This window comes from Desmodus rotundus, chromosome 7 (assembly GCF_022682495.2).
Source record: "Desmodus rotundus isolate HL8 chromosome 7, HLdesRot8A.1, whole genome shotgun sequence".
Lineage (NCBI taxonomy): Eukaryota > Metazoa > Chordata > Mammalia > Chiroptera > Phyllostomidae > Desmodus > Desmodus rotundus.
In genome coordinates, this window is record NC_071393.1 from 20212642 (window position 1) to 20229980 (window position 17339).

The 17339-nt window shown below is 48.6% G+C and overlaps 1 protein-coding gene across 5 annotated transcripts in view; it reads right to left on the reverse strand.

The window, feature by feature from the left end:
- Positions 1 to 17339, reverse strand: part of HIRA (histone cell cycle regulator) — a 75153-nt gene that overhangs the window by 43370 nt on the left and 14444 nt on the right. For 2 of the 5 annotated variants that reach the window (XM_053927747.2, XM_053927744.2), the window contains exons 2-6: positions 12778 to 12840; positions 10958 to 11068; positions 9618 to 9708; positions 8206 to 8300; positions 1215 to 1310 (exon numbers count right to left, since the gene is read on the reverse strand). In XM_053927747.2, coding sequence (XP_053783722.1) covers positions 1215 to 1310; positions 8206 to 8300; positions 9618 to 9708; positions 10958 to 11068; positions 12778 to 12840 — 456 coding nt within the window. Of the gene's footprint in view, positions 1 to 1214; positions 1311 to 7882; positions 7952 to 8205; positions 8301 to 9617; positions 9709 to 10748; positions 11069 to 12777; positions 12841 to 17339 lie in introns of those variants that run through there. The other 3 variants (XM_053927748.2, XM_053927745.1, XM_053927746.1) reach the window with 3 other exon arrangements.

Consider the following 17339-nt stretch of genomic DNA (forward strand, 5'->3'; position numbering starts at 1 on the left):
CCCTGGGGGAAAACAGTAACTCTATACAGAAACATGAGCTACAACCCATGGGCTATGGAATGGCTAGCCCAGAGAAGGGACTTCAGGACTGCACCCTGGCCAGCGCCACCCCTGGGCACAAGCAGAAGAGCTCCCTAATCTGATTTCCACCAAGGCAAAATCCACCTGAAGAAATGACTGCGCCAAGGAGGCGGGTGTCACGATTTCCCTTCACTTGCAGCTAACGCGTGTGGGTTGAGGCTGCATGTGCCCCTGGAGGGGAGGCAATCAGGAGCCCAGGATTGGGCCAGACTCTGCCCCCTTATCTTGTCCACAGCTGGAAGTTTTGCCTGTGGTTTGCCCTTTTGGACTGAAGCCCATGCTCACCTGGGCTGAGACATGGGCATTTCTGATGCGAACCTCCCTGGCGGCTCAGGGGGACAGGGTACTCTGAGTCGTCTCCAAGACATCACTGAGGAAAAAGTGTGGGAGACAGTACCTCCTGGAGGGCTGCAACCTAAATGTCACCTGGCCTCTGAATCTGCCACTTGGTGGCCAGGCTGAGGGTCCCCACACATACTGGTGGCTTACAGAGAGAAACTCACTTGGATCAAGTCCATGGACGATGCTTTTTGGTCCACGAGGAAAACACAGTCCAGACACAAAGCAGGAACATAAGAAGTGTCTTATTAGTTATACACTGCAGGGCTATGCCAAGCCATGCCATCTGTCATGACTTTACACACGTTACTAAGGAAAATTAATCTTTACAAAACTGGATTTGTTAGCCTGCATCTGCTCAAGGGTGGCACAGAGGAGGTGGCCACTGAGCTGAGGCCAGGGCCCAGTGGGAGAAGGGCCACCCTTGAGGGCACACGTGTGGAGGTGCCAGGAGGCACGTGAAGGCACAGCACGGATGGGGGTGTCAGGGCAAGCTAAACACAAGCTGGGCGAGGTCCCCAACTCTTCTGTCAGTGTCCCACACTCCTGATTTGTGGCACATCCATGTTAGTGCTGTTACTAGTTTGCTTTAACACGAACCTCTTTAAAACCTTAAATGCAACTGATAGAGAAAAAAGAACTGAATTACTGACAAGACACGAGTCCCTGTCCACTGTGGGAGACGTGCTGCCAACAGCCAAACGAGACAGAGCCCACCCACTCTGGACACGGACAGGGAGCACCAATGATGAGCAACCCATTTCTGCCGCCACCCAGCCGGAGGCAGCCCTGACCTGGGAACTTCACTGCGTTCCAGATGACGACAGTGTTGTCCACACTGCACGAGGCCAGCCAGGCATCATGGGGAGACCACGCTACGTCCATCACATCTGGAAGACAGAGGGCTGGCGGTGAGTCTCTTACCTGGCACGCAGACTTGGCAAGGGGGCGCACAGTAACATAACACCCCCGTCTGCCAGCTGGGCCCCAGCCCCTGGCACCACGTCTGACGAGACCTGACCCAGGGCTGTCATAATTCCTCTTCTTGTAACCAACCTGCAAAACCTCCCCACTGAGGTTTTTCAGTTGGTTGTAAAATCTGAAGCCTCTAACTGATCCCACCATACTCCTGTCACAGATGAAGCAACTGAGGGCACGGCCGAGGGCACGGCGCCTCGTGGCACTGCGCCCACACGTGAGAACCATGGCTGATGACCACTGGACCTGTGGTCTGGGCTCGCTCCTCAACCCCGCTGAGCTGGCTTCTCCTATTCAGCCTGGGCCTCCCTCACACAGCCTGCTGAGCACTGTCAGGCTGGCACTTAGTAGAATGTGGGGCACCCCGCCAGAGCCCTACAGCTGCTGGCTGGCTGAGTGAGCGCAGGGTCCTCTTCAGACCCCTTCCTCACGGACCGACTGTCCTCTCCCAGGCCCTAACAGGAGTCCCCACACACAGTTGGTCCTGCTCACTTCTTTGTGACTCCGTTTCCACACGTGTGAAATGAGGACTAAAAAAAGCACCTCTCCTCTGAGGGCTACTGTGAGGTTTAAATGCGAGCAACTGCACAGGATGGCGTCAGAAACACACACCAAGGCACCCACAGAGGTCAACCACGGTGGTCACGGTGCCCAGCTCACCGTGCAGGTGTGACTGACAGGCACAGTCTTAACCGACTGTTCTGACTTCACGCCTGCTGCAGTGCTAGGTGTACAGAAGAATGGCTGGTGAGGTGAAGAAACGGAAACACAGCAGCAAGTTAACAGCTATCCAGTACTTCCCTCATAGGCTTTTAAAAAGAGGTGTAAGGAAAGCAAAGCTTCTATTGTGCTGTTTTTTTAGTTTTTAAAAAAATCTTCAGTGACAGCTTGACGAAACTTTCCCACATTGTACTAGCCTTTGTATTCCATGCTGCACATGCTCTTCTATGCTGCATTTAATATTCTAGTACTGCATGTGACCGTCAGGGCTTCTCGTGATTTGTTCTGCATTGTGTGTCACTGAGAGCGTTTGCTGCCATAGACGGGCCTAACTCAACAATGAACTTTGACTGGGTTCCAGTTTTTCGTGCTCACGAGCGCACGTGTATATGTCACTCTCCATGCCCTGCATCGTTTCTTTGAGACTGATATCCCCAAGTGGGAATCTGGGAAGAAGACCTGAACATTTTCCTAAGTCTTAACACTGGAGACTGCTTTTCAGAGACCTCACACTCCTATCAGCAGAGTGTCCATTTCGAGACTCCCATATCAGCGTGAGGATTATGATCTTCTCCCTTCTAACTTATTAAGTACATTGTTATGTTTTAAACTTTATTTGGTTAATAGTAACAGTGGAGGTTTTCCCCATGTTTGTCTAGGCTGTCTCGTCCCCAGGCGACTCTGCTCCTGGCTTTGTCGAGCTCTCCTGTGAAGTGATCTCACAAACTCAGGACCGAGAACCTCCTCTAGGAGCTTCGAGTCCCGGGGGGCAGACATGTGAACCTCAGGATTCACTGTGGTACCTAAGTCCTAGAGCACGGAAGTGGTCAGCTGGGAATCCAGAAAAGAGAAGTGATTTTCTCTGCCATTTCCACGGACTATTGATACTACAGGCATTAGCTGCAAATTCCACCAGTTGACCTTCCTCTATTGTAGGAGATTTATGTAGTAAGGTCTGTTATTCTCCTTTGTGACATCTTTCATTCCAGTTCACCTTGAAAGACATTCCCTCTACTAGAGGTTTGATACGTATTCAATTCTGTTTTCTCCTGCTTTAATTATTTAGAATGTTTCTCTCTTTAATACCCGAAATTTATTTTGGTGTATGCTGTATTTAGTGAGGCTCTAATTACTTCCCCCTTACCCACAAATTGCTAATGGTTACTCTACCCCAATGGGAAATAATTCTTTCTCTCCATTATTGATAAGTGATGCCACCTTCATGATATACCAGGCTCTTAGGAACCCTGCAGCCCACTCCAATGTTGTTAGTTTTACCCGGAAACTCATGCTGTGACAAACACTGTAGCTTTGAATGATTTCTTCCACACCGCTAAGTTCTGCAATAAATCCACATGTGAGACATAAATTCTCCCTAGACCTCAGTTTTGCAGCTTGTTTTAAAACTATACTACCCCCTTTCCTTCTCCTTGCAGATCCGCACACACCCAACACCCTCCGCGCACCTGAAGATTTTTCTAGTCATTGTCATTCCTGCCAACATTCCCATCGTCATTCTTGGTGATTCGAAGAGGATGATTTCCTAACACCTAAGGTTCTTGGACCCTTAAATTCCTCCTCTTCCTCCTCCAATGACCTTGGCTTCCACTACAACCTCAGCCACTCATTTCCATGGTCATGCCCTGAGTCCCTCCCTGGTCTCAATTCTAACCCTTCTCTGCTCCTACCATCAATTTGGTGCTTACAGCTCATTCTCAACTCCAGTGGTTCTTCCAGGTGCTAAGACCCACTTTGATGCTACAGGCCTTCCACCATCTGTCTCCACATCCAGCTCAGAGCCTACCATCCACCGGCTCCACCATCCCTTCTGCTCTTCTCCTGTACCTTCACAGGTACCTGCCAAATCCCAGCCCTGTTCAGTCTGGCTCTGCCCTCTCTTTGGTCTTTCTTGAACCCCTCCAACTAGGCTTTCACTCAGCTACACTAACATGAACTACACTTGCCAAGGCCTCCTGCAGCCTCCATGCTGTCAAGTTCAATGGTCAATCCTCGCTACTCACTTGACCTTAGGCAACGTGTGACACCTTGCTTAATCCCTTTTCCTTCAAACACTCTCCACTATCCTAAATGGCTTCTGTATCTCAGCCTCTTTTCCTGGTTCTTCATCTCCCCAAACCCTAGGCTCCATCCTGTTTCCACCTGCACTTCTCCCCTGTACTTAAGACTCATATGTTCAAATACCTACACAGCAGGTCCACTTACACGGCTGCCAGGCGCTGCGAACAGCACCCCCGAACCCAACTCCTAAACATTTCCCCCAACAAACATGTCTAACCCCCACACATACACCTCCCATCTCAAGTAATGGCAACTGCATCTTTTCCATTGTTCAGGCCACGTTCCAGTCACATCCTGGTGCCTCTGTGTATCTCACACTCCATATCCCATAGACCAGAAAATCTGCATCTTACCACTTCTCCGGAATTTCACCATTCAGACCCAGGTCCCAACGGTCACTGTCTCTCACCTAGACTGTCAAGAGCCTCCTCGGGTCTCCCCGGTCTGCCCTGTGGTTCCCTTCAATATGAACTCCGTTCAGCTGCCACAGGCCTCCCCAGTCCTCTGCTTACAACCCTGCCTAGTCCTCCTGTCTCACTCAGAGAAGAGCCCTCACCATAGCCCACACCCGACCTTTCTCACCCTCCACCCTAGCTCCTGTGCTTCCCTGACCACACCAAGCACACGTCTACACCCCAGGGCTATTGCCCTGGCTACTCCCTCTGCCTGGACAGCTCTTTGGAAGACCACCCAGCTGCCCCTCACCTCCACAGGGTCTCTCCTTGGATGGAACCTTCTTGGTGAGGCCATCCTTAAGGACCCTGGGTGAAACAGCACCCCATCTCATTTTGCTCCCTGGCACTTATCTTTTAGCTTCTTACACGACTAGTTTATTATCTGTCTCTCTCACAGGGACGTAAACCCCTCAGATAGAACAGTACCTGGGATATACAAGGTGCTCAATGAATGTTTGTTAAATAAATAATAAATATTAATTTGGAAGAAAAAATAAAGTCTTTATATTTCAGTTAATTGTTCCATTTATGAAGTGGTCAGTTTTTATCTCTCAAAAGGGGTCTGTGGTTTAAGTCTTCAAGATCTCATATAATACTTCTTGGTAAAATTATTCCTGAGTATTTACAATTTTTGATCCTACTTTATAAGAGTTCTCCCTGTATCATTAGATATTCTAATAGGCTATTACCAGTGAAAGGTAGGTAGTTCAATGCTTTTCAAGGCTGTGTAAGTTCTAAGAGCCTTATTCCTTTGGTTTTCTTGATACACAACACCATCCTCACATCATTTCATTTTTGTCTTATTTTCCAGTATGTCTACTCCCTCTGATTTCTGTTTCACTGTATTGCAAAAATTTCAAAGTAACAAATTAAATGATAGCCACCATCCTTGTCTTTTCTCAATATAAATGGGAACGAGGCTCAACTGTGAATTGTAACACTTGCCACTGGTTTGAAAAAGACAGAGGACTCTATCCTGTTAGGAAAATAACTTTCTATGATAATTTCTTAAAAAGGATTTTTATTAGAAATTGATGCCGAGTTATCTAACATTCCTTTCAGAATACCTCATCAGATGACTGTGTTTTTTCTCACTTAACCTCCTAGTATGTTGAGTTATATTAATACATTTCCTTTACACAAAATTCTTCCACTATAAACCATATTTAGTCAAAATCAATGTTTTCAAATTTGTGAGTATTTCGTTTCTGACTTTTCTATCTTTATTCATATTTCCCTATGCTTTCATTTCACTGTTATTTTTATTAGAAACAGTGTTATAGAAACAGGGTTTCTACAGGGTTTCAAGTTTAGAAACAGGGTTATAGCTTCCTTTAAAGAATAAGTATTTCTATGTTCCAGAATAATTATTCTTAAAAGCTTAAAACAACAAACCAAAAAATTATTTAGGCTCAGCAACCATTTCTGAAGGTAGCTTCCAACTTCTTCATTGGTTATTACTTTGTTCAGTTTTTCCTAATCTTATGGCATCAATTTTGAAAAATTCCAGAAAGTTATTTAGTTAAGATTATTTTTTAGTTTACTACTAAACATTACATTTTGCACTCTTTGATGGTATTCTTCCTCTAGGTTACATGATTTTCTAGGCCTTTACTTCCACTTTCACCTAGGTTTTCTTTCCTACCCCCTGTTTAGATATGCCAAATATATCTTTTTTACACTTTGCTTTCAGAGACCCATTGCTTTCTATCCATTTCTTTCTTTTTTCTGTTTTTTTTTTAAGATTTTTTTTTTTTTTAATTTTCAGAGAGAAGGGAAAGGAGGGAGAAAGAGGAGAGAAATATCAATTGGTTGCCTCTCCCACGCCCCCAACTGGGGACCCAGCCTGCAACCTAGGCATGCGCCCTGACCAGGTATGGAACCAGCAACCTTTCAGTTCACTGGCCGGTGCCCAAACCACTAAGCTACACCTGCCAGGGGCATTTATTTCTTTTTCACTGATCTTTTTCTTCTTAAATGGTTCCACCCATATCCACTACCAGGACCACTGACTAAGAAGTGGCAGGTACCCCTATTGAAGGTGGGCAACCCTACCTGGCTGGTAAAGAAGAGAACCCTGGGCTATTGGACCAGAAGAAAAGTCAAGGTTATGGATCAGCCTGAGTCTCAGGTTAGGAGCCCCATAAAAGTTCCCTCTGAGGCCCCACCCTTTGAACATCCTCACAGACGTATGTGCCAAAGTTCCAGAAGCCCACTTAGACTTCACTGTGAACAGCTGAGCAACAGTAAGATTAAGTTATGCATTTTTACCACTGTCAACAATAACACAATGCTACTGTCAGCTTTTGTGAATTTGGAATCAATCTGGTCACCAAGAGGTGGGTTTGTTCATCTTTGAAGTGTCTGCAGAGTATTCGCTGAGCCTATACTGCCAATGGATTACAGCTGATGCTTTCCAAACCTCTCACTTCTGCCCCATCTTTCCCCAGAGTTCCAGGCTCAATTCTAACAGTCTCCTGATTCACCCCCCACCCCCAAACTAAGCATATCCCACAGTGAACTGGTGTATATCCCCATAAGCCTATTGTTCTTATGGTCTCAGTAGAGGACAGCGCTGACCATTCAGGTACCCAGCTAGGTATCTCTCTCACCCCTCCCTTTGCTCTGTCTTAAGAATTTCCCAAATCAGTCTCTTCTTCTCTATCCCAATTATCATAGGCCTAGTTCAGGCCCTTAAAGTTTCCATCTGAACCACTGAAACAACCTCCTTTCCCCCCACAGCTGTCTTTTAATGGCTCCTTGTTTCTCCCACGACAAAGTACACCCCCATTTACAGGGAGCACGGGCCTTTCATGACCTGGTCCCTGCACAATCAGCCAGCCCCACTCTGTGCTGCTTCCTGCCTTGTATGTAAAGATCCAATAGTGGTGAAATGCTGCCAACTCATCATTCACAGCAAACCTCTCTTGCTTTTGCTGTGCTCCCTGCCTGGGAAGCCCTTCAGGCCATTCCGGGGCTAGACCACAGGCTTTCTGAGGTAAGACGAAGTTGTATTCACTGTGGTATCCCTGGCACCTAACTAAGTGTACAGCACATGGTTTAAGTCGGCTATTGACTGACCTTCCTCCTCTTCAGTCCAAATCGGTCAAGTGTGTCTTTCCAGTTCAAGTCTATTTACAACACTTTGCAAACATACTTGAGGTCAAGTAAAAACCTTTTCATTGGACCCCTGTGTTCTAGTTTCTGTGGAATAAATAAAGTGTGCTTACGGACTTAGTGATCCACTGATGAAGGTAGTGATTCAGTTCACCAGGATAAACAGCAGAACGTGGGGAGTTCTACATTAAAGATATAAACATATACCCCATGAGGGCAGGAGTGGGGACCCTGAATACAGCTGGAGGCAGGCAGTGGGGACAGTGACTGCACAGACCTTGGGGGACAGACAGGGTGTGACCGATGGCGATGGGGAGGATGACCCAGACACAGGGCTGCTTTAAGGACCAAATCAGTCCACAGGGGCTGTGGAGGTGCTGCTGCTGGTCTCGGACAGCTGCCAGGGCGGCCCACCCCAACAGGCAGCCCCACTCACCGCCTGAGTGACTCCGGAGGATGGAGACACATCGCCATTGCTCCACGTTGGCAAGCTTACCACTGGAGCCGAAGACGGTGCTGGGGCCAATGTACCTGTGTGAAAGAGGAGTCAGGAATGCTCTGGGCACCGCACAGAGATGCTTAATGCAGCATGGCTTAACATGACAGACGGAACAAAGCAGAAACAGACAATGGCTGGAAAGCACCTAACTGCTTAACAGCAGGAGCCGACTAGGAAAATTATTTGCGCTTGATGAACTGCTACACAGCCATCACAAAGCTTGTGGTAAAAGACTATCTACTGCATAGGAAAAGGTTCATAACAGGTAACTGAGTGAAAGAAGCAGGCCGCAGGACAGAATACACAATGCATTGCTATGTAATGAAAAAAAATTACATGTATGCATGGAAAATGCATCGGAAGGACACACATAAGAATACCAAAATATTAACCATGGCTTTCTTTAGGTGGTGGGACTGTGATAGTTTTCTTTCATACTTTTTCAGTGTTCCAAATTATATGCCAAATATTATTTATGTTGGCCAAAGTGGCAAAATCAATAGTATATTTTAAGCCGTCTTGTAATGAATTGAAGGCCTCTGCCTCAAGACCCGAGGCAGAGAAAGCACTTGAACCATGGCCACTAGCTCCTGCCACTTGCTCCCACGGAGGTGGTGCCCACACCGCAGAGATGCAGCGCCTCTGTTAATAGCCTTCACTCCAGGAGAATTCTTCACAAACCCACAGGAAGAGCTCCCTGAGGCAGCTGAGTGGACAGTGTGCCTCTGCTCTCAAGCCAGGGGCATAGGGCCACTCTAGCTGAGCAGCGGGGTAAATCTGAATCCCCTGAATGACTGGCTCCTGAGTCACCTGGGGTGCTGGTTATGGAAGAGTCCCAGGACCCACCCTGAGAGAGACTGCCTAGGTGTAAAGGAAAAGAGATTTGCAGGTGATGGTTGGTTCAATATTGGTGTAGAGAAAGGGCTTTCAAATGGGGACTTCTTAGAGGTTAGGGATGAGGCTGACAGAAAAAGAGGGCAGGTTCTGGATTCCCCTGCCCAGATTCCATTAAAGCACTTTGATTTTTAACCACATTGCATGGTGGGAAATTTCATTTGAAGAACAAAACAAATGAAGTCACCAATGTCAGTGCTGGAAGGGATTTGCCCTTCCTTTTCAGGTGGAAACCCTGCAGCTTTGCAAGGGACAGCGAAGCATGTTACTAGGGAGCTGGGGGGCCTTCCAACTCCCTGGTCAGGCCTCAGCTGCTCCTGGCCTATGTGTGCTTCTTATTCCTTATGAAGCTGGGACTCTGGGGACTTCAGGCTAGGGTGGAGAAAGTGACTGTGATAAAGACCAGCAAAAAAGCTTCTAAGAATAAAATGTGAAGAAAGGAAAATGATGCTTACGTAGCCCGCTTCCACACCATAATCAGTTTGTCATCTCCCCCAGAAGCTAAATACATCCCACTGTTTGACCACCGCACACAGTTCACACATGCTGGGAAGAAAAAGAAACAGGGTGATGAAAATCCAACAGTCATGCCCATTTATTTTATGCAGAGTTTGGCAAGATGCAAAGGGTTTATAAAATCCAATCTGTCTAATCTACTCAAGGCATCTACTCTGTGAGAACCCTAGAAGAACGGTTTAGTTTAAGCACTAACCTTCTTGTGCTATAATAACAAATGAATGGAATAGAGTCTGGAGGAGGAAAGGCTACATAACCTGAGAAGTGTTAGTGCTGGATGAAACAGTCAGTAGGAGGAGGCTTGTTTCCATGAAAACTGGTAAATACCTCAAAGTCATTATTTAAAAAGGGCTATCTAATGATCAGATGTATTTCTGAACAGGGATAACTCTTGATAGGAAGGCATGTGCTAAATAGGCCGAGATGCCTTCTCCAGAGCTTTTAGGAAGCAGCTTGGTAAAATGTAAAACTGACTTCATTCTACCTGTCGGCAATTAAATTCAGATTTTGCAAACTTGTCAGTACTGCATGTTGACTGATCCTGCACTTACAAACTGAGACCAACAGAAACCCCCTCTGCCCTTTGGTTGGGCTGGAGCCCCTGAGAGCACTCACAGCTCAGCCTTTGGGAACCCTGCACCCCGAAGGACACTATCTGAGTTGGGGCCCGCACATGGCCTGTGAGTGACTTGCGCTCCAAGTTGGAGGATGCCGAGAGACATGTTGGGAGAGCAAGAACACAGAGTAAAGGAAGGGGATGTAACTGTTAATGGAGCATCTCAGGGGAGGCAGCTAGGTTGGAAACCAGAGCCAGGTACAGTCACCCTGATGCTCAGGGGCAGGGGGGGGGAACTAATGGCACTAACGCAGGGAAGGAAACCACAACACTGTCCAGCAGCCAAAAGGGTCCTGGCAGAGGGCCTCTGAGTGACACAGTGGCAATCTGAGACATTTGGTGAATTGTCTTTTATGTACCCTTCCCCAGAACCCTACTGCTTTCAGGTCACTGGCCCCAAAGCCCCATGGAATCAGGCAGTAACGACTCATGAGCAGGAAATCACCAGAGGTACCTGCAGACTGTCCAAAGATGGTTCTGTGGGCGGGCCGAGTCTTCTGCCGAATAACTCACCCAGGTGTGCAGCCAACATCTGTGCCTTCAGACAGCAGGCCGAGGGGAGTTACCGCCGCACGGGGCCTTATCTTTCTAATTACAAACACATGTGCTAACCTTGGGCACTCTGCCAACACGAAAAGCCTGCAAAGGGCCACTCTGTAATACCTAAGTGATTGTCCATCTGGCAAAGCATCTTGGGAATATTTTCATCCTTCTCGTCATCCTCCTGGAGGACTGGAGACATATTCCAGATCACAACCTTCCCAGAATCCTGTCCTAGAATGAAGGGGCAGAAATAACTCAATGTGCAAGGAGTAGACTATTAACTATGAGACACAGCCCTCACTTACATTTTCATAATCATAACTGACTAGATTGGAGGAGACTGAATTTGAATTACTAACGTAAGTTACAGAGAAGATGAAGAAAAAACAAGTGTTGATGGGGATTCTGAAAGTGTGGATTTACCACTATGCTGAGGCCAACCTGACTTTATGAAAAGAACTATGGACTAGAATCAGGTGAGGACCGACCTCTGGTCTGGCCTCTAACATAGATCCACCAGGGGCCCCTAGAAGGTCCTCATTCCTGCCCAGGACGCAGACCCCTCCTCTGTAAATGAAGAGGCTGGAAAATCCCATGTCCCAGCACCTTTTCGGGTCTATGCAAGGGCTCCCTAGCAACCAAGAACTGGACAGTCCCTGCCAGGGCTTTGTTCCCTTTCCAGGTGCTGCCTGGAGTCCATGGCTATTCTCACAGCTGACTGGATGCTCTGAGACCCAAGTCTGACATGTGCCTTAAACACTGAAAAGGTGCTTGTTACCTTACCTGCCCTTTGCCATTATCAACAGATGGGGTGGTCATAAGCTGATGGAGTACTGAGCTAAAAAATATACCCATGCATTTTAGTAATGATTCCTTTTTCTAAGACTTCCATTATTGATAACCAACAAAGGTCTAGTCCCTCACTTAACTTTCTGTTATAGAGGGGCAAAAACCAACAAATGCTTGCAAATGGACATGTCAAAATTACCATAAAGTATGCTTACAACTGTCTCTTGGCCATCGTAAAAATATTTCCCAATCAGCTCTCCTAGAGCTTGCTATGCCAAGTAGGTCAGGAAGATGTGCCACTTCTTGTGGATGACAAAAACCCGTCACCCCAGCTAAGTGGCCCTAGGGGATGCCTATGGGCATCTCTAGGGCACAGCCCGCAGCCCGCAGGAAGGACATCAAGGCTTCCCTGCAAGCCCCTGGAGCAGGAAGTCTGCAGACAGCCTGCCCTGAAGCACCTGGCCAAAGGACCTGGAACTCACAGGGGCACTCTCCAAGTCCTGTCCCAGGAGGCCTCAGCCAGAGGAGGGCCCTGCTGTGGGGACTGGGCTCTGTGGGAACGCTGTGCATCTTGGTGTCCTGGTCTCAAAAGTGACTTTGTCTTTCCAAACAGGGTTGTAACTGCAATACTGCAGCAGACACTGGATAAAACACACTGACAACACCATGGATCCTATTTGCAAATGGTGTGCACATTTATACCTGCCCTCGAACCCAGCTGAATCCCTTTGAGCCCAGAGAATGGGCCTAATAACTACATGACTGGCTCTGGAGGTTAACCATCTCCTCTCCCCTTTCAGATGAGAAAACAATGCCAAAAACAAGACGAGAAGCAAGAGTCCTCGCCTCTGGGGCTTTGTCTGCAAGACTGCCTGCCACTCTCCACAGTCAATGAGCTTGGTCTCATACATGCAAATTGATTTTAATAACAACCCGATAAATAGAAATTAGAAAGATAAAGCTGATTCTAAAATATATAGAGAGAGCATGTTCTACCGTGAAAAAAATATTTTGATGTGATTTGTTTAGACTTAAAACTGAGTCACAACCATAATGAAAACAGCAAGCATTCTTCTATGCCTCAGAGGGTAGCCAGGAGAGGCAAAGCTAGCGGCAGGGCTGTGAACATTCCCGTTATTCCATGAACATACCTTGTCCTCCAGTTGCGAACTTGGTCCCGTCAGGGTGAATATCAACTGAAAAAATTGGCTTGCCTGGAAACAAACAAACAAAAAAAACACACAACATCTGTCTTGGCTTTTATTCACTGAAGAATAGCAACAGACTCAAACATTTAAAATATTGTTTATTCAAGTAATGTCCCTATTCACTGATCCTAGGAAAAAATACTGTACCTCTAGTAAATTACCTGTGAGTAAAGGTGGAGTGATCTAACTTTGGAGGTATGAACTACTGCAGACTCTCCAAGTGAACTTAGACAGCTGAAAGTCTAAAAGTGGGAGAAACCATCTGTCACTAGCACTACTGAGCTCACAGGGCACCTGGGCATTCATACAGAGGTCCACCAGACAAGAGCCCAACACCTTCCGGGGATGCGTGTTTGTAAAGGCTGTTCGTAACAGCAGCTCTGAGTCCCAGGGGCTTCATGCATCCAGCCATCTCCCACCCCATCGATCAGCCTGGACATGGGGAGCATGCCCTGGATTTTCTGACTGTCTGAGAGCTGGGTTGGGCCGGTGGCTGGCTGCAATACACTGCTTCCCTCATCATGCTTTTGCGTCCAAAAAGCTCCCCACCCCACCCCCGAGCCCATACATTTGTGCTGCATCAAAGTCCGTGGAGAGACGGCCTTCTTGGCATCTCCTATTGCTGACCCTCCTCCATGGTATGTGCCCTATGTTCAACTAGGTGTTCACTCCCCCCAGGGGAAAGGGCTATGGCACTAGCTCTTAGTCACCACAGCATCCAGTAAGTAGCCCACAGCAGGAGCCCACAAACCTGGATGGCTAGCTGGGTGGACCAGACTGGCAAGGACACCATAAGAACTCAAAAGACAGCAGACAGTGGAAGTAATCCTGGGGCCTGTGCCAGAAGGCATATGTCTAGCTCCCTGGTCTGCTTCCAGGCTCCGAGTGCCACATCAATCACGGTCAAGTTCAACACCACATCAGTGGCTTCTAGCACTGGCCTGGTAAGTGGTAGCTCAGTAATATTTGTTCAGTGACAAATTAGATGGCATGACAATGAACTAAGCACAGCAACTGCTGATATAGATGAGGGGCCGTTGCCAAGGCTCTTAGGCAAGGATGCTCTGTCTCTATCACCCAAGGAGAGGTGGCATGGACACTAGGACAAAAGTTACCAGCTCTAGAATCACAAGGCAGCAAGTGTGGGCAGTAGCTGCCAAACAGCTGCAAATCCTTCCAGGGCTCCCACCCGAGTGTTGAAAATCAATTGCTGGTACCCAAAAGGCAATGGCCAGTACTGGCCCCAGGCAGCACCCAGCTTCCCTCGCCTTTTTCTGGAGGGTCAGGGTTAGGATTACTCCCTTAGAGTCAAATCAAGCATGAATTTCCACATGACAAGGGGAAATGTGCTCCCCTTCCTACTGGTCACTACATGGTAGGAGGGGACACTGCTGGGCAAGCAGGTGCAAACACCCTATTTTGTCTCAGGGAGTTAAGTTAGAAACCTTGGAAAATGTGGAAATCACACCACATGTTATTTTTTCCAGTGGTTACTGAATCCAAAACAACAAAGGCTCCCACAACAAGCCATGTTAGCGTCTCTAGCCTGGTCTCTGAGCCCCTCGGTCACCACCAGGCCCACAGCAAGAGCCAGAGTTCTGTAATGACAGGTCAAGTTCAGCCAAGTAGCTGCTGACCACATTCCCGGAGCACTGCAGCGTGCTCAAAGTTGTCCCAAACACACAAAAAATTCAGCTCTGGTGTGCTCTGAAATTTCATTCAAAGGGTTCGAGAGATAAGCCCCAACACAACTTGGTACTCTACACAGCTCTGAAGGGGCCAGGCCCAGCAGTGGGGTGCACTCGCCAAGGCCTGACGAGAAAGCCTGCCAGGTATTCTTCACCCATCGCCTGGACAGGGCAGACACCAATCACTCCCACCTTAATCTTTAAGAGAGGACTCCAGAAAACTCTACAGAGTGAGCTAAAAATGGCAGGTGCTGAGAACACAGGTGAGAGGGACTGAAAGTGCCCTAACTGGTCCTTCCCTGCATGCGCACTCAGGCCCATGCTGGCACACCCACACCCTTCCTGGGCTCTGTGGCTGCCATGTGTGATAAGCCAGAGCCCCACAGGCAGCTACTGAAAATGTGCCACCCTTTCCCATGGGCCGAAGGCCTGGGAGGGAAGCAGTTGTGAAAAGGCAGGTTTCTTGTTCATTTGGCTGGGAGAAGTGTCACACAGGAAAGCCTCAAGAAACAAGGAAGGACAATTAGGGCTGTGGGCCCAGCCTCAAGAGGTGTGCGGTGCAGACACCGCTGCTCCAAAGCCTGTACAGAAAGGTGAAACCATGGCACCTAGTGCTAAGAACGAGGTGCGGAGTACTACCAGACAGCAGAGGGCAGTGAGCAATGAGCACCACTAGGAGCCTCGTGAAATTCAAGAGCATGTATCTCCAAGTATGATGAGGACAGCAGCGATGGACACTTAACCCCATCGGTGCTGCCGTCTCCACCTGGGGCCTCCTGGGGAATCTGTAGCAGGCCAGCCCATGGAGGTGCCAGCCAGCTACTCCTTCCAGGGAGCCAGAGGAATGCTGGGGTATGTCCTATGGAGCTCTGCCTGTCCAAGCCGGGCCCTCTTCTGCCCAACCCATGACGTGTTCTTGAGTATCTGACGTGGCTTTCCAAACCTGCAGGCAGCATGGCCCAAGGCACGCTGTAAACCTCACATGGTCCTCTGAGGTGAATACTTCTGACACCCTCATTTTACCATGAGAGGGAAACCGAGGCATGCAGAGAGGTTAACAAACCCTGCCCAAGGCCACAGAGATGCACGGTAGAGTCCAGGTTTCTGGCTCCAGAGCCCGCGGCGTTAAATACTGTGGTGTGCAGCCTCTGTCGGTGAGCTGGGAGGCGGTGTGCCGAGAGCTGCTGTGAGGGTCAGGATGACACTGCCTGAGGAAACCGAAGCAAAGCCGGCAGGTGGAGAGCACACAACGGAGCAAGAGTGGCTGTGCACATGGGTGCAGTGCGTCCTGATGACCTGCTTTGCGCCCTGGGACTGGCTGTGCTGAGCATCAGTCACCTGGATACCTCAGTCCCGTGGGTCCCTGTGCTTCCCTCCCCTTGAATTTGGGTTGGCCACTGTGACCCACTTTAACAGAATGTCACAGAACACTGCTCCGGTTCCAGGGTTAAGCCTGAAGAAGGTCCAGCAGTTCAACGCTGGCCCTCTGGAGAAAGCCAGTTGCCATGTAAGAAGCTCTACTATCCTGAGACCGCCATGCTGCGAGGAGGCCAAGCTGGCCACACGGAGAGGATGGATGAGCCCAGATAACCGTGAGAATCAAGGCCCTAACACAGGAGCCAAAGTGAGCTGTTCCAGCTGGAGCCATCCCAGCAGATTCTACGTAGAACCAAGATGAGCTGCTGAGCCCTGCCAAGTTTCAAAACCATAAACAAATAATAAAACGTGCTGTTTTTAAGCCAGCAAGTTTTGGGGTAGTTTGTTACACAAGAGAGAACCCAAAATGCCAATGCTTTCCATTTTCTGCTTAGGCCAGCCTGAGCTGGGCATTTGTCATTTGAACCAAAACAGCAGGCCACCAGGAAGGAACAGCACCTAGTCCTCGGAACGCTCATTAGTTCCTTATGTCTGTGAGACACTGTATTATGTGTTCCTTTAAGAACTACATCAAGTCACTCACTGTAAGAGACACTGCTTCTAACACATGTACATTTCATGTGTGAATACTTCTGGAATCAGGACCCACTTTGGTGGAAGATGTGGCTGGTATGACCGCCACCCTGGAACTTTCATAGTGATATGCCACAGAAGAGATGAGATATGACAGTGGTCTACTCCAAGCCACCAGCATGGTGGCTGGCTCCCTACCTCCTTACAGCACTAGGCCTTTTGGTCCCAAGGGAACCAGTGGCTCGCATTCCCTCGGTGGGAACAGACCTCTTTTTCCAAAGGGCTCTCTGAGGGGGAGGTGAGGAAAGGGATCTTACGGTGGAACTAGTCATGGAGCTTTTCCTGTGGCACAGCACAACAACAAGGATGAGCTCCCCACTCGCTCCACCGTTTGCCTTTCTTTGTATAGAGAAAAAGAACTAACACATCCCCTGTCCCCTAGACCATCAGGCAATCTCCTGTCCTCTGGGAGAGCAAGGGCAGCATGCTCTCCCTGCACACCCACCAGCCCATTCTCCTTGGGGCTCTGCCTCCAGGTCACCCCTCCCAGCCACCTTCCTGGAACCCTTAATCCACATGTAGCACCCTGCTGTCACTCTCTGCAGAGCCACGAGAGTTGGCCATAGTTTCCTGTCTGGGGGTTGCTGACCTGCAACCCCCCAGATGCCTGCAGCATGAATGCTCTCCATCTGGCAGGAATAAAGAATAAGCTATGGAAGCTCGGGTTCAACAGGGTGCAATCCAGGGCACCCTGCCACATGCCAGGGGAGAGATGTCCAGAGGAGGCCCAAACGTGGAACTGAAATTCTGAGCAGAGAGCACTGGCCAGAGAGAAGGGAGGGCACAGACAAGAGTAGCTGGCCTCTC